The sequence below is a fragment of the Vulpes lagopus genome, chromosome 14 (assembly GCF_018345385.1).
Source record: "Vulpes lagopus strain Blue_001 chromosome 14, ASM1834538v1, whole genome shotgun sequence".
NCBI lineage: Eukaryota > Metazoa > Chordata > Mammalia > Carnivora > Canidae > Vulpes > Vulpes lagopus.
The window spans coordinates 13120474-13139250 of NC_054837.1; the positions used below are offsets into that span (position 1 = coordinate 13120474).

General features: G+C 51.1%; 2 protein-coding genes across 3 annotated transcripts; both read left to right on the forward strand.

The window, feature by feature from the left end:
* The first annotated feature begins 1649 nt into the window (after positions 1-1649).
* On the forward strand, positions 1650-18121 carry PES1 (pescadillo ribosomal biogenesis factor 1). Of its 2 annotated transcripts, XM_041729119.1 has the most exons (15): positions 1650-1732; positions 5544-5623; positions 6383-6536; positions 7730-7839; positions 10588-10759; positions 10850-10939; positions 13451-13567; positions 13686-13760; positions 13982-14068; positions 14203-14333; positions 14700-14825; positions 14942-15126; positions 15598-15755; positions 15908-16069; positions 17631-18121. In XM_041729119.1, the coding sequence occupies exons 1-15, from the start codon at positions 1709-1711 to the stop codon at positions 17712-17714; spliced, it is 1755 nt and encodes a 584-aa protein (XP_041585053.1). In that variant the 5' UTR covers positions 1650-1708; the 3' UTR covers positions 17715-18121. The 2 variants fall into 2 exon arrangements, with proteins under 2 accessions (XP_041585053.1, XP_041585054.1); XM_041729120.1 differs by lacking the exon at positions 13451-13567.
* LOC121475649 (40S ribosomal protein S24-like) lies at positions 3235-4202 on the forward strand. Its single transcript, XM_041729125.1, has one exon. The coding sequence runs from the start codon at positions 3779-3781 to the stop codon at positions 4169-4171; it is 393 nt and encodes a 130-aa protein (XP_041585059.1). The 5' UTR covers positions 3235-3778; the 3' UTR covers positions 4172-4202.
* Positions 18122-18777: the final 656 nt, after the last annotated feature.

An 18777-nucleotide genomic window follows, 5' to 3' on the forward strand; every position in this document is an offset into this window, starting at 1 on the left:
CTAGGAAATGGTCCTGGGTTGAATTCAATCAGGTACTGGTTTTGGCTGGCTCCGAGTGCAGGTCTCACAGCCACAAGTGGCTTAATCAGAGATGTGGAGGGGACCTCATTAGACCAATGAGGAAACCTCACAGGAGAGTCTTAAGATTGGCAGCTGGCCTAGTGACTTAGGTGGCTGTCCCGTGCCTCCCCGCCCCCCGACCAAGACAATTTTGTATAAGGACAGAAATGAAGAGAAGACATCAAGCTTCTGGGTCTTATTACCATTCGGGCCAGGGGACAAACTTCCAGCCAAGAGGCAGGCTTTTTCCTCCCCATAGAGCTGCCACAAGGTAGAAGATTGCAGCCTGAGCAATTGACGTGAAAGTGTTCCAGTAAGACCATACTCCTTGAAAAGCTGTGAAATGAAAGTAAAGAAAGAGAAGAGAAAGCACTTAGCAAGTTTGCACCCAAGCTCGGAGTCCAGATGAGGAAGACTCAGGCTGCCTGTTGGGACAGCAAAATGATGTAAGATGTTGGGGTCTCCAGGATCAGGCCCTGAGTGAAAGGCAGATGCTCAACCGCTGAGCCACCCAGGCGTCCCTAAGGTTGCCTGTTTGCCTCTAGCAAAGTGTTAACGTTGAGGCAGCTGAGTTCCTGGAGGAAGGTCACCCTGTCTGTCCCAAGTACTTGTCAATGGGATGTACATTATACGGAAATTTAGGTTTTTTTCCTGTATTTCTTTCGCCTTTGGTCTCCACATCACACACCATCCAAAGGTGGTGTGAAGATTTGTATAATCCTCATAATTATCCTTTGAGGAACACAATATGGAAAGTAAAGCTCAAACATGCTGAATATACATTTAAAATATACCACAGGGACGCCTGGGTGGCTCAGTGGTTGAGCGTCCGCCTTCAGCTCAGGGCGTCAGGCGCCCCTGGGGAAGCTGCTTCTCTCGGCCTAGGTCTTTCTCTCTCTCTCATGAATAAATAAATAAAATCTTTAAAATATATATATATATACCAGAGTTCTATAGCTCTGCTTCGCCTTTTGTCATTTGTCACTTCACCGCTAAGGCTCGCAACAGAAAAGTGGCTTCTAGGGTCACTATACTTCTCTGAAGAAAAAATTCTGCTTTTGATCTGCTTCATCCCCCTAAGAGCCAATGAACCAAAGGCAAAGCCCCCCGGCCGCCCCCGGAAAACACAACCCAGCTTCAGTCAGCGCCCCCGGCGGCCGCTTTTCCTCGGGAGGAGCCTAGTTCCCACGGTGCCTAGCAACCGTTACCGTGACAACGCGACCGGCGCTCGCGCACCTCCCAGCGACGTTGTCCTCTGCATCCCAGAAGGTACTGCGCTGTCGCCAAGCCTTCCGCCCCCCTGCATCCCAACATGCAACGGGGTTCTATTAAAAATCAAGCGAGCGTCCCCAGGATGGTTATAGAAACGCCTGAATATCTGTGTTCGTTTAAACATGAAAACTGACTGTCATATGTTCACAGATGAGAAAGAACTCTAAAGAGAGGCCTCGGTGATCTTTTTCAGAAAGCTCAGTTGTATGTTTTCGAGGAGGAAAGCCAAATATTGCCCAAGACTCGTTCAGGCACATCATCGGGCAGCCCGCACAGACCCGCGGCGTGGGGGCCTCGGGGCCCTAGGCAGGGCACGTGCGAGAGGAAGTGGCGCTGTCAGTCCGCGCGGCGCTGGTAGACCCTTCAACGTGGAGCTATGGGAGGCCTGGAGAAGAAGAAGGTGAATGAGGCGGTATCCCCGGCGGGGTGGGGCTGGGGAGAGGGGGGCCGGGCGGCAGATGGGAGCGAGGGAGCCAGGGGACTGGACCTTTCCCGGCCGTGGCCCCTCAGGTGTTCAGAAACGGCTGTGACCTATGCGATGAGAGACAACTATGAGAAGGGGTCCGAGGATGGGCGAGGGTGGCAGTACTCGTCCGATGAAGTCCGGGAAAGAACTTTGGAGTAGGGCTGTAAATGAAAGTTGGGAATTGCGAAGGAAAGCTTCACTCCAAATGCAGACCGGGCCGGAAGACAACTGTTTACTGAAACAATAATAAACGTTACGTAAAGTTTACTATTCCGTCAAGTTTATGATCTCCAAAACTCGTTATTCCCTTCCCTGTTAAACCTGCCTTGGATGCTGGGGAGGGAAACATAAACAGTCAGATGTGGTCCCTGCCTTCCCCGAGCTCACTTTCTAGCGAGGAAAGAGGGTTAACACTGAACAACCAAATGAAACGATCACAGATTGTTAAATGTGATATGAAAGAGAAGAGCGGAGAATATAAAAGAATACTTACTTCGGTTAGTGTCGTGTTGGAAGGTCTCTCTAACTCAACGTTTGGGCTGAAATCCGAAAGATCAGAAGATCTCAGATGGGTTCTGGGGCCTGGGAGTTCTTAGCGAGCAAACCTGAGGGGAAACTCAGTAGCAAGACTGTTAGGTGGGAAAGGCTTTCTGTGTGCAGAAAATTAGAAGGACATCAAAGTGTGGACATCAAATATGGACATCAAATATGGTAAATATGGTAAAAGGACAAAAAAGGACATCAAATATGGTAAACGTGGTAAACCAAGGGAAGAATGGCATTTGGTGAGGTTAAGGTTAGACAGGGACCAGATGTGGAAGGCCTGTGAGCCACCGTGAGGAGCTTGGTTTTTATTCCAAGTGCAGAAGGCCTCAACTAAAGGGGAAGTACCATGGTCGCTTTTTCAAGGATTTGTTTGTTGCTCTATGGAGGATCACCTTAGTGGTATGAAAAGATTGGGGAAGGGGTGAAAGTGAGGAAGATGCAGTTGCTTCGTGTTTCCTTCAGATTGTAAGTTTCTGTTGTTTATGTTTAACCCAGCACGCTATTGAACAACCAGTAAGTGCTAGTGTCTGGAATTACAAATATATAAGATGGAGGGATGCCTGGGTGGTTCAGCGGTTGAGCATCTGCCTTCGGCCTCAGGGCATGATCCTGGAGTTCCAGGATTGAGTCCCACAACGGGCTCCTTGTAAGGAGCCTGCTTCTTCCTCCACCTATGTCTCTGCCTCTCATTCTGTGTCTCTCATGAATAAATAAATAAAATCCTCTAAAATAAATGAATAAATAAATAAGTAAGATGGATAATCTTCCCTTGCAACATGGATGCAGCTATGTAAACAAACCACGACAGGGTTTTTTTTGTTTTTTGTTTTTAAGATTTTACTTGAGAGAGAGCATGAGCAGGGAGGTAGAGGAAGAAGCAGGCTCCCTGCCGAGGAGGGAGCCTGACATAGGGCTCTGTCCCAGGACCCTGGATCATGACCCAAGTCAAAGGCAGATGATTGACTGACTGAGTCACCCAGGCACCTCAGATCATGACAGTTTTTAATGCTGGGTTTCACAAGCATTTTGAGCCAGATAATGCTTTGTTGTAGAGTGCTGTCCTGTGCATCATAGGGTGTTTAGTAACATCTTGACCTCTTACACACTAGATGCCAATGGCACTCAACAATCCAAAATGCCTAATTCCCTTCCTTCCATCCCATACACAGCCAGGGAGTAAAACCATCCCAATTGAGAACTACTTAACCACTTGATGTTTAAAATAATAAGCATGATGACAGACACATGTGTGATGTAAGGCTACGGAAAACACTTTTAATGAACAGTTAGCTTTCTGAGACAGACTGAAGCTCATCTTTGTATCTCCAGTAAACAATGTCTGGAGGAAAGAATAAATGGTGTATTTTGTGACAGGGAGCAGTAAGACAGTGAAGGGTTATAAACATACTTTTGGCTTAAAGCTCGGCCGCCATCATGAACAACACAGTAACTATCCAGACCAGGAAGTTCATGACCAACCAACTGCTTCAGCGGAAACAGATGGTCATTGATGTTCTTCTCCCCGGGAAGGCAACAGTACCTAAGACAGAAATTCGGGAAAAACTAGCCAAAATGTACAAGACCACACCAGATGTCATATTTGTATTTGGATTCAGGACCCATTTTGGTGGTGGCAAGACAACTGGCTTTGGCATGATTTATGATTCCTTGGATTATGCAAAGAAAAATGAACCCAAACATAGACTTGCAAAACATGGCTTGTATGAGAAGAAACAGACTTCAAGAAAACAGCGCAAAGGACACAAAAACAGAATGAAGAAAGTCAGGGCGACTGCAAAAGCCAACGTTGGTACTGGCAAAAAGTGAGCTGGAGATTGGACAACAGAAGGAGTAAAGATTCTGCAGTGGCTTTATCTGAGGTGATTGTGCAGATTTTTCATGAGAAGATTAATAAACTAAGAACGTTAAAAAAAATAAACATACTTTAAAGGGGCTATAGGTTTCTCTCTTTAGAGCTGGACTGGCCATCAAGGTACCTGCTGTCTTACTGCAGAGGATGATCTTGTTTTGAAAGACATTCCTGGTACAATGTACTGCTGCTCTTTATCATTGATACAGAGATGCGACCATGAGGCAGCATCTTGGCACTACAGACATCCACATGGTTGCATCAGATTGTATGCTCCTTGGGGGTAGGTAGAGACCAGGCCTTCTGTCTTCATTGCCCTCATAGCATCTAGCTTAATACTTAATACTTGGAACACAGTAGAGGTTCTCTTATTTTCTGTTAAATGAATGAATGGTGGAAGGAAGAGGCTTTGGCTTAGAGCGTGCATTTTCAACTGGATATCACTCATAAGGGAACAAAAATTAGTTGAAGGGGACTTAGATATTTCAATGGTTTATGGCCCTTTAAAAAGACCACATTACACAGGTATTTGGATGGCTCAGTCGATTAAGCTTCTGACTCTTTGACTCAGGTCATGATCTCAGGGTCATGGGATCTAGCCCCATGTCGGGGCTCCACACTCAGAGGGGGGTCTGCTGAATAGTCTCTTCTTTGCCTCTCCTTCCGTGTGTGTGCACGTGCTCTCTTTTCTGTAAATTAAACAAACAGAAAAGACCACATTACATTATAGGTCTGGTATGTTTGTAGTATTAACATTTCATGGGGTTGTGAGAGGGGACGATTAAGGGGGAGCGTGGTCTAAAAAGGCTTCTAGTGGTAGGTGTTGGTCATAATGAAAAAGTTGAAAAAACTGGCTTAGGGGATTAGGCCCTGAGGCTCAGGACTCAGACCTGTGTTTGAATCCCAGCCCCTAAAAAAACTATGTGACTTGGATAGGTTATTTTACTGAGCCTGTTTCTTCTCAGTAAAATGAGAATTTTAATGGCACCGATGCCATGGGGTTGTGAGGAGTAAATGAAATAATGTGTGGAAATCATTAATCACAGCAGCCAGTACTTAGAGCTACTACCAAGCATAACACCTGATCCATAGCAACTTCATGGCCCCCAGTATCATGCAGATGTATGTGTCCTTTACACTGATTACTGTAAGGACAGTGCAGGAGAGCTTGTTCAGGCAGGTGGACTCCCTTCCTATAGCATTTCCTGCCCCAGAAGCCTCTTGGTTACTTGGCCACAGTGATAGTTGCCTCTGGCATGAGGCATGCCCAGAGATTGTCCTCACTGCAATTGTTGCTAATGGTCAGCTATTTTTTTTTTTCTCCCCAAGTACGAACGAGGCTCTGCCACCAACTACATCACCCGAAACAAAGCCCGGAAGAAGCTGCAGCTGAGCCTGGCTGACTTCAGGTGAGGCTGGAGGAGATTGGAATAGAGGAACTGAGTCGGGGTGCCTGGACAGTGAGTCACACTCAGTGATGGTGAAAACTCAGCTGCCTTCCTATCTTACCTGTGCTACCACAAACTCTGTCTAGAATCCTGATAGCCCTCCTCTTTCTTGTCTGGCTTTGCTTTAATAAGCTGTGCTTTGCCAGGTGTGGGTCTGTAGGGAAGCTGGAGAATGGGTCATGCCACTCTGGGTCATCAGAATAGGCCTACTGGTACAGTGCATTGCTATTCTCTGGCTGGGTCTTTGTCACCCATCCCTTCCCTTCTGGCAGAAAAGACCCCTGATCCTGCAGCTAGGGGTCCTCAGCTCCTCTTAGAGTCCAGTCCACAGTTTCCCACATCCTTGAGCCCTGCTGTGTGGCTCACTTTTAGTCACCCAGCACTTCCACCCTTACAGCCTTTGTCCTTCTAGGATGCTTTTCCCTCAACTTTTTATATGTCTGAAATGTTGGTTTCTCAGCAAGGCCTTTCTTGACTCCCTCTGCTAAAAGAGGTACCTGCCATCTGGCCTCTGTCAACATCCTGATTGTTTCCTTTCTGGTACATGTGACAAGTCTGCATTAGGTGATTTTCGGGGCTTATGATTGTCAGATCCTGGACAGGAACATGAATTCTCCAAGGGTAGGGCCCCTGTTTTACCTGTTCACTGCTGTTTTGCAGGCCTGCTGTGGCCAGTGCTCAGCATGTTTACTGACAAAAGGAATGGCCTTTATCTTCCAGGCGGCTGTGCATCCTGAAGGGAATTTATCCTCATGAACCCAAACATAAGAAGAAGGTTAACAAAGGCTCTACAGCAGCCCGAACTTTTTACCTTCTTAAAGACATCAAGTTCCTCCTCCATGAACCCATTGTCAACAAGTTCCGGGAGTACAAGGTGAGGCCTGGATTCTGTGGTCTGGATGGGGTCCATCACTGCTCTGTGACCCACCAACTGTGACCTTGGGCAGATTGTTTAACCTCTCTGAGCAAGCCTGTAGAAGGGTGAGGTAATTCTACCTCAAAGGAATGTCTTGAGGATTAACTGAGATCACGTGTGGAAATCATTTACACGGAACCTGGCAAATGATTAATGCTTTTTACCTGTTGTACCTTTCCCCTGGTCCTTTGGAAAATAAATTTATTGCCTCTGAAGCAAAGATGGTACTATTTCAGGGACTCTTGGGTGTATTCTTCTCTGCCCAAAGAAACTGCTCCTTTTCAAATTCTTTCTGGAATTGCTCCCAGGAGACCAAGCTTTCCATTCCATAAATGGAAACTATTAAATGCTTAAATCCCACGGGGAAAGTAGAAACCTCATTAGACCAAATGCTGGTAATTGAAAGTACACTGCTGTTACTGAAACCTTTGTAGAGTGGCAGGGCCAGGCTGAGCCCTGGGGGGTGGGGGTGGGGGGCTTGAGGCGCCACTTGGTGGCTACAGGAGACTGGCCAGCACCTGCTTCTGGCCCTCTTACCCAAGTCCATGAGGTAGATGGCTGGCTCTGTTTTGCTTCTGGGTTTTTTAGCTACGTAAACTTACTGCATTGGAAGTGGGCCCGTTGTGGGTAATGGCTGTCGTGACTATTCAGCAGATGTAGCCTTAGAGCCTCTGAAGGGTGCCAAGGGTAAGCCTGACCAAGAGTAGGGAAGAAATCAATTGATTCGGAGGACATTCTGGGCCCATACCTGGGCCCGTGGCTTATTTCATGCCTATACAGACTGGTGCTAAAAATGAAGGCCAGCTTTCCTGGCGCTGAGCTGCCCTGCCAAGGGGTCACTTGGCCTCTGTTGGAAAATAGGGCTGAAAACATGTATTCATGTAAACGTGTGGAGTCAGCGCATCTGAGTGGTTATCTCTGGTTATCCATTACAATGGTATATTGGTCTGGCTCTGCTCATCTGTGTGGGTCAGTTTTGATATTTTTTGTAGTTCACTGTTTTATACATCCTGGGCTGAGGGGATCAGATGGCACAATCAGATAGCTGTGATCAGCTTCAGGAGGCCTTGAGAGTCCTCCCGTTCCATGTATCCCACTTTAGTGGAAGAGGCCCTTGGCCCCAGTGTCAATGATCTCCTCCTCTTTCCCAGGTGTTTGTCCGAAAGCTCCGGAAGGCATATGGGAAGAGTGAGTGGAACACTGTGGAGCGTCTAAAGGACAACAAGCCCAACTACAAACTTGACCACATTGTCAAGGAGCGGTGAGTTGGGAATTCAGTCATAAAACTGGGACTAAGACCAAGACCCTGCTCAAGTTGCTGGCATCCTTTTGGAGGAAGCAGTCCAAAAAACCAAACAAATTGCTAGAATAATTACAAGTCACAGCAAGTGGGGATCCCTGGGTGGCTCAGTGGTTTAGTGCCTGCCTTCAGCCTAGGGCATGATCCTGAAGTCCCAGGATTGAGTCCCACATCCGGCTCCCTGCATGGAGCCTGCTTCTCCCTCTGCCTGTGTCTCGGCCTCTCTCTCTCTATGTATCATGAATAAATTAAAAATCTTAAACCAAAAAAAAAAAAAAAAAAACAAGTCACAGCAAGCGCCATATGGGATGCTAACTGCATGAAGGGACTGAGAGGACATACGTTACTTATAGGCTTGTCAGAGTAGGTGTCTGGGGGCAGATGTTTGAACTAGCCAAGAGAAATAAAGGAAACAGCAGGTGCAAAGGCCCTGTGGTGATCGAGAGCCAAAGTTCTGGGATTGCACCTCAGGCACATGAGCAGATGTGCAGACGTGGGTGCCTCTGACCTTGAGTATTCTTGTCCAGTCTTCTCAGCAGTCCTACTCATCCATTGGCTAAGTCAGTGGTTCTTAACCAGTAATAGTTTGGTCCCCAGGAGACATTTGGCAATACCTAGAGACATTTGTGGTTCTCATGACTGGATATGGGGCAGGGGAAGGAGTCCTACTGGTGTTTAATGGGTAAAGACCAGGGATGCTGCTAAACACCCTACAGTACACAGGATAATCCCTGCCTCACAGGACAACCAGCCCAAATTGTCAGTAGTGGTAAGGTTCAGAAATCCTGGGCTAATGAATGTCCATCTTCTCTTGGGGGCTGACAGCCTAGAAACACTTGTTCCAGGCTGGATGGACTTGGCTGCACTAAGTCAGGCCTGCCATGGGCTAGCATGGAGAGAACCCCAGCAGAGGAGTCAGACATGTGGTGTTCTCACCACAGCTCTGCAGCCTGCAAGCTGGGCGGCCTGGGAACAGTTCCTGCTCTGAGCAAGCTCTCCTCTTAGAGAGAGACGATAGCTCCTGTCATGTCTGGGGCACGCAGCTGTTGTGTGGAACAAATGCAAAACTTGCACGAGAAAAAAAGCCAAGTGTCTGGATTCATGCCCACACCAGGTGGCAGTGTGGTTATGGTGTTCCAAATCTGTGTCACCTCCATCTCCTTAGCCATCGTTTAAAAAAAAAAAAAGGCAGATGGCTCAGAAATAGTTGGTGCTGTTTCTACAAAGGTCCTGGCTGGGTTGGTGGGTTTGTACATGAGACAGAGGAAACTTTGAGGCACCAGATTGAGGTTGCCTGCCCACCAGAAAGCCAGATGCCTCTCCTCTTGTGGTCTTTGGAGAGGTCCCTGCAGGCTTTCTTCCATCTCAGTATGGTTTGAAGACTGGCAGATTCCTCCTGACACATTGCAGGGAGTGATACCACCTAGGGCTGGAAGGACCAGGCCATCTCTGGTCTTGTGGCTTTCAGAGTCCCTTTTTGAAGCAGCAGAACACTTCTGTAAAAGACAGCTTTCTGGAGGGCATTTTGCATGCTGGGGCTCCCAAAATTGTCCTGGCTAGGGGAGGGAGACCTGAAGCTCTGTCTGTCTACTTGTCCTTAGGCATTTCCAGGGAGTTACACGAGCCCAGTTCGAAACCAACTGTTTGGCCCAGCAGTCATTTTCCAAGTGAAATCACTGGGCTTGGGTGAGGCCAAGTGACCCATCCTGGGTCACAGCTAGGGCTGAAATCCAAGTATTATTACACATACCCCAGTGTCTCCTCCATGACCTGGGCCCTCATCCCTCAGCAGGGCAGCCACGAAGTAGTTGATCCTGCCGAGGGTCGCTTGTTCTTGTCAGCTTCCCCATTTGCCACAGGAATCCTGGAAGTGCTTTCTTGCTCTGGCTTTTCCTGGCCCAGGACTGAAAAAATTCCAGTATTTTTGTCATCTGGTTCTTTTTTGTTTTTGTTTTTGTTTTAGACTTATTTATTTATTCATGAGACACAGAGACTGAGAGAGAGGCAGAGACACAGGCAGAGGGAGAAGCAGACTCCTCCTGGGGAGCCTGATGCGGGACTCTATCCCGGATCCTGGGACTACAACCTGAGCCAAAGGCAGGCGCTTAACCACTGAGCCACCCAGGCTTCCCTGCCATCTGGTTCTAATTGGTTCTGCAAACTAGACAGAGGGCTGAGTGATGAGGGACAAGATGTAACTCACTGTGGTGACCTGTGGTTGGGCCCAGCCATAAGTGTAGCTGAGTGTATTCCAGCCCCCATCCTCCACCTTGACCCACTAGGTCACATTTTTCTGCTTTCTGTTTTGGACATCCAGATATATTTGCTTCGGACTATGGTTACCACTTTGAAAAAGAGTTAGACACTGACTCAATTTACGCTCTTTGATCACAAAGAGAAGTAGGTCCAGACTGAGTCCTTGATGTGCAGTGAGTGTCTTTAGGACCCTCATTGGGATTTCTCTGATCCTCAGAGCTAAGTGGGCTCTGAAGTGGGTCCTCATTTTGTGCTTCCTCCCAAGGCTATGGGGAAGCTGGCACTGCCAGGCCCCTGGGTATTGCCTAACTCTGTGGTCAGGAGGTGGTAGTGGCTAGGCCTGCTTAGGAATGGGGCCACTGGAGCGACTGACAAGAGTGGACAAGGAGTTCAGGGCCCCCCTTGGAGCCTAGGCTGACTGAGCCTGTGAGCACTGCCCTCCTGGCCCTGCAGGTACCCCACATTCATAGATGCTCTGCGGGACCTGGATGATGCCCTCTCCATGTGCTTCCTCTTCTCCACCTTCCCACGGACTGGCAAGTGCCATGTACAGACCATTCAGCTGTGCCGCCGGCTCACAGTGGAGTTCCTGCACTACGTCATTGCTGCCCGTGCCCTGCGCAAGGTTAGCCCAGGGCTGCCTGGGGGCAGGGGGCCCGCTCTGCTACCAACCCTGCCTCCCAGTGCCTTTCACCATACCATCCCCTCCCCTCAGGTCTTCCTTTCCATCAAAGGCATTTACTACCAGGCTGAGGTGCTGGGGCAGCCCATTGTGTGGATCACGCCCTATGCCTTCTCCCATGATGTGAGTATGCCTGTGGGGAAGGGAAGGTGGGGTCTTGTGCTGGGCCGTTGCTCCTTCTCTGGCTTGTAGACAGGACTTGGGCGGAGGGGGGATTTTGTTGTCCTGTATAGTCCAGCATGTGCTGGGTTCCCGAGTGCAGCCGGGGGTGGGATGTGGGGGGTGAGGAATGTAGCACACAGCATCGTAGTAAGAGCTGGAGCCAGCCTGTCTCCAGTCTTCCCAGCTGGGTGACCTCGGACATGTTTCTGCACCTCTCTGTGCCTCAGCCAGTAATGTGCCTTTCTAAGCCTTGTTCTGAGGATTTAAGGAAAAAAAAACTTTCAAAGTGCCTGGTGCTTGGCCCTTTGGAATTGCTGAGTGAACAGGGAGCAGCTGTCAAAGCTTGGACAGTGGCAGAGCCCAGTCCTACCCTCAGATCCATGGGGTCGTTGTCCCCCTTGCCACTAGTGGCTCCCAGACCTTAGCCACATTGTTTTGCTGAACTCCTCAGCTTCTCCTGACTCCCCTCCAGGGCTGGCAGAGTGGAGGAGGTGGGGGAGGGTGAGCATATGAGAAGCTTTTAGCACATGGCACTTCTTCCTATTTATCTTGTTTTAGACTAGTATTTTTGGCAGGGATTCACAGAAAGAAATCCTGATTTTGCCTCCTCATGGGGCAATATTAGCCTCTAATCCTCCACGTGGTCTTGGCCAGGCTCTCCTACCTAACTTGTCATCCTGTGGGCCTGCATTTGGCCCGGTTCCCTGCCTGTGCCTTGACCAGCAAATGTGCTAGCCTGGCCGGACAGTCTGTTTGCTGACCAGGTTTTCGGGTGCTCCAGGCTGAGCTGGGGGTCTGGGCCCCTCCCCCTTCTTTCTGGGCTGGCGGGGTTCCAAGGCCAGAACCTGCTCTGGCCACAGGGCAGTGGAGATGTGTGGGGGCAGGCTGCAGTCCATGGGTGAGAGGCAACTTGGCCCTCAACAATCCCCTCTTCCCCAGCTCGTCCCTCCTCTTCTCCTCCTTCCTTCCTGTCTTCTTGCCATGCCTCCTTCCTCTCTAGCCCTCCCTCTTTTTCCTTCTCTCTGATGTCCCACCCCCACACTGCTCAGACTGGTCTTTGTATGTCCTCTGTGTGGTGAATAGGGCCCTATCGAGGCCAGCCTCCACACAGCTGTCCCTGGGGGAAGGGAACAGGCCGTCCATTCCTCCTTCCTCCCTGGCCAGCTCACTGTCACTACTTCCTCCCAGCAGGAGGATGGGGGACCAGTCCTGTGTCATAACTGAGGCCCTGATGTGCCTTCTTCCCCTGAGCAGCTAGTGCTGGGCTCCTCAAAGTAGGACCCAGGCAAGTAGTAGGGTGGGATTGAGGGTGGGTGGGTGAAGGGACCCTGCTCTGCGCTTTGGAGAACGGAGTGGAGTTAGTCCTCAGATGCTTCCCTGGCAGATGCTCTTGGAGGGGTGGAGGGATGGAGGGTGAATGGGAGGATAGGTGGCGCACCTCTGGGTTCCTGCGCCCTCACATACTGCCTAAGGGCAGAACGGAGAAGCAGCTCAAAGTCATGGGCACGCCCAACGTAAAAGGGACATTGTGATCACCACCAGTTTTGACATTGTTTGGCATATGGTGCTATCCAGGGCCTGAGGGGTCAGCAGGGCTGGGCTGGCCTCCCTGGTTGTGGGGAGCAGTGCTGCTCAGGAGTCAGAGCACTTTGTCTGGCCCCCCAGATCCTTCCCCTGTTCTGCTTTATCAACTCCTCAAGGGCAAAGATGACCCTTTCCATGTCCCCTGCTTGCTGGGTTGGCAGCTTTTGAGGGTAGCCAGGTGCTTTTGCCCCAAGCAGGCAGCTTTTCTCCCACCATTCCTCCAGAGCTTCCTGGGGCCGAGCCAGGCAGCTGTCCCATCTTGTGCTGGGTCTTCAAGTTATGCATGTCACTCTGGCTGGGACCTGGGCTTGGAGTCGCTGAATTGAGTGTCTGTCCCAGTGCTCCTGCCAAGGCTTAAGGATGCCAAGTTCTGTCCACCGAGGCAGACAGACTGCATGCTGCAGGGCCGCCTCTCCCAGCTGGGCTGGCAGTGGGGCTAGGCATGGGGAGGCCAACAGGTGAGCCCCAGAGAAGATGTTAAACGAAGAATGTGGGGTGATTCAGGGCAGGGTGAGCTCTGACCACAGCAGCCCTGAAAGGCTGCCTCTGTGGCCGAAGTCTGGCTTGAACTGGGACTTGCAGGGTGCGTGGGGAGCTGGGGCAAGGGCGGGGAGCGCTAGCCAGTTCCTTTGATCTTCCTTTTTGCGGCTTGAGGATCTGGCAAGGCCTCAGTATGCCCCTAGCCCTTGGGAACCCTCCAAAGCCTCCCCCAGAGTGCTTGTGGTGGGACACATCATACAGCCCCTTCTCACAGAGAGGAGGTCTGAGGGCAGGTTCCGCTCTGGAGGAGCCCTGGGCGGGCTGGAACCCGTATCCTATGTGGGTCGTCAGTGCCACCTTTCCCCAATACCTTGCCCACACTGCCAACGGGTCATCTGTGCCCCCTAGCACCCAACGGACGTTGACTACAGGGTCATGGCCACCTTCACTGAGTTCTATACCACTCTGCTGGGTTTCGTCAACTTCCGGCTCTACCAGTCGCTCAACCTGCACTACCCACCCAAGGTAGGGCTCCAGCCCAGCCCAGGTCCTTCTTAGCATGTGGGGGCCATAGCCCTTCTCTGCCCATGTGGAGGCGGGGGCTGTGGTATCCTCTCCCTCTGACCTTTCCCCTGCCTCCCAGCTGGAGGGTCAGGCCCAAACAGAGGCGAAGACCAGTGAGGACACCTATGCATTGGACTCGGAGAGTTCTATGGAGGTGAGAGAAGTTTCCAGAGCACCAGCCCTGCATCCCCTCAGACGATGGTCACTGGCCTGGGGGTGGGGGTGTGCATGGCTAAATGGGTGGGCTTAGGGCTTGCCCTTGGAACCCAAACCCCCTGATGTCCCAGAACTGTCACTACTCCCTCTTTGCCACCCTGACCACGCCCCCAGACAAGACCTTCCACCTGCAAGCAGCAGCCCTTTTCTTTCCCGTAGAAACTGGCGGCCCTCGGTGCCAGTCTGGCTCGCATGGTGGTGCCTGTGGAGGAGGAGGCTGAGATGGATGAATTTCCTGCTGATGGGGTGAGGACTGTGTGCCAGGATGGGGGGTTGCTTGGGAATGGGGGGTCTAGATGGAAGTTGGGGACCATCTCCAGCCTCTGCCCTCCAGTGCGGGAGTGGACAGGCCTGAGAGTGCCATGGTTTCTTCATGGCAGGAGATGACCGTGCAGGAGGAGGACCGCAGGAAGGAGCTGGAGGCACAGGAAAAGCAGAAGAAACTTTTTGAGGGCCTAAAGTTCTTCCTGAACCGCGAGGTGCCACGTGAAGCCCTGGCTTTCGTAATCAGGTACAAGGCTGACGGTGTCTGCCACACTCTGGTCTGGGTCCCCCATGGATGCCCAGCAGTAATGTCAGGATGGTGTCAATATCCACCCTTCAGGGCTGTTGTGTAGATTGACCAGAGCAGGCGTGGAGAATGTTGAGCACGCGCCTGAGCGTACAGGAAGCACTTGTCAGAGGGCAGCTGGCACCACTTTCTCACTGGCTCAGGGCAGGCTCTGCTGGGCCCACACTGGAGGTGTCGGCCTGATAATGATCCTGATGTGGGGAAGAGATGGGTGTGTCCTAGGAGAGTGAGTTTGTAAACCACTGGGTCCTGGGGCAGGCACTTCATGCTGCTGAATACTCTTGTGGTCTCCCCCTGTGCCTGTAGGAGCTTCGGGGGGGATGTATCCTGGGACAAGTCTCTGTGCATTGGGGCTACATATGATGTCACAGACCCCTGCGTCACCCACCAGATTGTCGACCGGCCTGGGCAGCAGACACCTGTTATTGGCAGGTATGTCCCTAAGGATCTCATCTTTGCCTGTGTGGGTTTCTGGGGGCAGAGGTTTGTCTCAAGCTCCAGATGCCATGGGGGTTCGGGTTGCTTCCATGACTCATCTCTGCCACCAGGTACTATGTGCAGCCCCAGTGGGTGTTTGACTGTGTGAATGCTCGGCTCCTCCTCCCCGTGGCAGACTACTTCCCTGGAGTGCAGCTGCCTCCACACCTCTCGCCCTTCGTGTCAGAGAAGGAAGGAGATTACATCCCTCCTGAGAAGCTGAAGCTGCTGGCCCTGCAGCGGGGAGAGCACCCAGGTGAGTGGGCCAGGTGATGGGATGGATGGGTTCCTCTGGGCTGGCCTTGGACTCCTTGGCCTCACCTTGTTTCCCCCCTTGGTTACAAAGGTGGCAAGCTTTTGAGAATGGGATGGCAGGGGTACAGAGCCCTTTAAATCAACCTTTGGATTAAGGCTTAGGAGAAAGGAACATTAGTGTCCTACGATCAGCTATTACTTGATGTTCAGAGTAACCAAGCAGTAGTGTTGTGGAGGCTGTCATTGGTATTTTTGTAGGAGGTGGCAGAGGTCAGGAAGGGGGGCCTGGAGTGCCCTCTGGAAAAGGTTGGGGCTGTGGGGAGACGTACCAGAGGGAACCACAACTGGGACAGCCCTGCACTGTCTTTGGAATGTCTTCATGGCTGAAGAGTGTGGTGACTGGCCCCAGCTCCCGCCCTGCGAGGAGGAGAGCAGGCTCCCATGGCATTCACAAGTCACTGGCTGTTTATAGGAAATACAGACGAATCTGAAGAGGAAGATGAGGAAGATGATGATGGTGATGAAGGGGGAGAAAATGAAGAGGAGGAGGAAGAAGATGCAGAGGCTGGTTCAGAAAAGGAAGAAGAGGCCCACCTGACAGCCCTAGAAGAGCAGAGGATGGAGGAGAAGGTACTGGGAAGCTGACTTGGGGTGTAGCCTGGGAAGCAGCCCCACTGGCCATCACTGGGGCTAGCCCCTGCCCAGAGGGCAAGAGCCAGGGGACGGGTGGGGGTTGGGGGGGGGGAAACCTGCATCCACAAGTGTCCTCCCAATGTCTGCAGAAGCCCCAAGTGACAGCAGGTACCGTGAAGCTGCAGGACAAGCAGCGGCTAGCCCAGGAGGAGGAGAATGAAGCCAAGCGCCTGGCCATCATGATGATGAAGAAGCGGGAGAAGTACCTTTATAACAAGATCATGTTTGGCAAGAGGCGCAAAATCCGAGAGGTGAGCCCCTGCCACCTGCCTGAGACTCCAGGTGTGGCCACCGGATGTGGCTGCACAGGTGAACTTTGGAACCAGCTGACTCTCCTCTGTGCAGACTCCAGGCCATTTCTTCCCCCCCCCCCAACCCCCTCCAGGCCATTTCTAAGCCTTTCTCTTAGGTTGCCCGTCTGGCTTGACCCCTGAGGGTCTGCGTGGGCATATTGGTGTCAGCAGTTTGTGCCTGGGCTTTCTTCAGGGCTTCAGTCTCCTTACGTTTAGCTCTTTCTTTTCTTTGTTTTAAAAATACTTTATTTCTTTTTTTGAGGGAGAAAGCGAGCATGAGGGGTGGGGGGAGGCAGAGGAAGGGGGAGAAGCAGGCTCCCCCTGAGCAGGGAGCCCCACCCAGGACTCAATCCCAGGACCCCGAGATCATGACCTTAGCCAAAGGTAGACGCTTGACTGGCTGAGCCACCCAGGCACCTCTGTCCAGCTGAGTTTACTGAAATCTGGGGACAAGGCTGTCCTAGCAGACTCAGTGCCCGCTTTCACAAATGACCACTTAATAGATGTGCATAAAGCAGGAGGGACTATGGGAGGTTTGGGTTAGATTTCCATTTTGTTTCTCTCATTTACAAAGTCATAGATGCTCATTGTGAAAAAAAAAAAAATTCAAGTTCTCTGCACGCCACAGTTCTGTAATCGATGATGTAGAAGTGGCTCACAGTCCTGCTTTTGGGATGATCTGTAATTACAGTATTCCAGTTTCTCTTGTGTGTATAATACATTATTTTGGAGCCATTGTGCCACATGTTGTTTGGGAGTGTGTTTTTCATTTAACCATAGGGTGAATTTCTTGCTATGAGCTCATACAAGTGACTTGTTTTCTGCTAATAAGATTAGATTGCTTTTCATTTTGAGTCATTCTTAGAAAACACCCTTGAGCACATCACATCTTTGCCTGCCTCTGAAGTCTCTGCAAGGTAAATTTGCAGGCTTGTAATTGCCAGGTTGAAAGGCCTGTGAATGTTTTGTAGTAGATAGTGCCAGATGGGCCCCAGGGGAAAGACTGCTGTTCCAGGTGGACCCCTCCCCAGCAGCCTGGTGAAAGTTTGATTGGCATGCAGCTTTCCCAAGGAGGAAGGTAAATGGAGCATTTACCTCCAGCTCTGGGATTCTCCTAATTCGTTGTGAGCCCATAAAATAATAGAGACTTAAAAGCAAAGGTAAAGACCTGTTTTATTGCCTGAGGTTATTCAAATAGTTGTTTATCCTCCTGGTAAACTGCCTATTTAACTTTTCTGGAAGTTCTGCCTTTAAAAAGGGATGGCCTAGGGGCATTTGGGTGGCTCAGACCGTGATCCGAGTTCCTGGGATCCGAGTTCCTGGAATAGAGTTCCCCTTGCATCTGGCTCCCCATAGGGAACCTGCTTCTCCCTCTGCCTATGTCTCTGCCTCTCTCTGTGTGTCTCTCATGAATAAATAAAACCTTTAAAATAAATAAATACATATAAAGGGATGGCTTGGAGGAGGAGGAGGAGAAGTACCCTGCAATCACAGCTTGATCCCCCCTTCATCCTCACAGGCCAACAAACTGGCAGAGAAGCGGAAAGCCCATGATGAGGCTGTGAGATCTCAGAAGAAGGCCAAGAAGATCAGGCCAGTGTGAGTGGTGGCAGCCTTTTGATGAGTGAGGCCCGTGGCCCTGTTCCTGGCAGCTGGACTTGGCACAGGCAGGCCAGAGGACCCGGGCTTGGTGGCAGGACCAGAGCCTCTTCTGTTTTCATCCCCTTCCTCCCCCTGCTGGCGCTGGCTTCCTCTTACGCTCTCTGGCTGGAACCCCAGCCACAGTTGGATGGAGCTCCCTGTTGGTGGCTGGGCAGAGGAGAGGCCTCTGATGTTCCCAGGAGTCAGTGACATGGGAGGTAGGGGCCTGAGCAGCCCCTCACCAGCTGCTCCTGTTCCTCCTGGCTTTCTGCAGCACCCCCGTCACGCCATGGTTGGACCTGTAATTCTGCTGCTGTGATGGGGTGTGGGTGGGGAAGCATTTGTTATTAAACTGCTGGAGTTTTGGAACCAGTTGAATTCTATGTTCACAAGACTTCGTGGGGTTGGAGAAGGGCCACCCAGTGAAGTGGAGTCTGCCCTTGGTTCACATTCCAGCCCAGGTATTTTTCCTCTGTGAACATTGCTTCCTCCTGTGTAAGTGAGAGGTAGAAATTCTGGAGTCTCTCTAGGGGTTGGAGGAGGGTGGTGGGTGCAGAGGGTTCAGTGACAATGTTATGCAGGCTCAATTGAGTCAGGTAAGTAGGGTGCTCTGTAAATAGCAACTATGATCATCATAACTTGCTGCTGGAGTGAGCCCAGAATATGGAAGCCAGTGCCTGAAGAACCTGTAGGGGCTGGAGTTGAGGGTACCTAGCTTTACCTTGTAGGCTTGTGGGCCAAACCACGTAGTAACCCCCAGTATGGGCATTGTCAGCAGCCTGACTTGTGACCTTTGCTGGGCCATCCTTACAGCTTCCTACTTAACCCTGACAGTGCCCTTGCCAAGGCCTGGAGAGACATGCCTCTGCCCAGACTGCCAGTGCCTCACAGCAGAGCCAGGGCCAGAAACCAGGGTGCAGGGTGGTCACTCAGCTCCCCAGATCAGACAGGGATTTCTAAATAGCTCCACAGGGGGCCAAGAGCTGTCAGGAACAGCGCCCAGGTGGCAGAGTCTGGGTTTGGAA

Bases quoted from the DNA above. Each gene is read 5' to 3' on its own strand.
- PES1 (XM_041729119.1), top strand. From the start codon at position 1,709: ATGGGAGGCCTGGAGAAGAAGAAG. The intron at 13,761-13,981 runs GTGAGAGAAGTT...TCTTTCCCGTAG, and splicing joins ACTCGGAGAGTTCTATGGAG to AAACTGGCGGCCCTCGGTGC. The intron at 14,069-14,202 runs GTGAGGACTGTG...TCTTCATGGCAG, and splicing joins ATGAATTTCCTGCTGATGGG to GAGATGACCGTGCAGGAGGA.
- LOC121475649 (XM_041729125.1), top strand. From the start codon at position 3,779: ATGAACAACACAGTAACTATCCAGACCAGGAAGTTCATGACCAACCAA.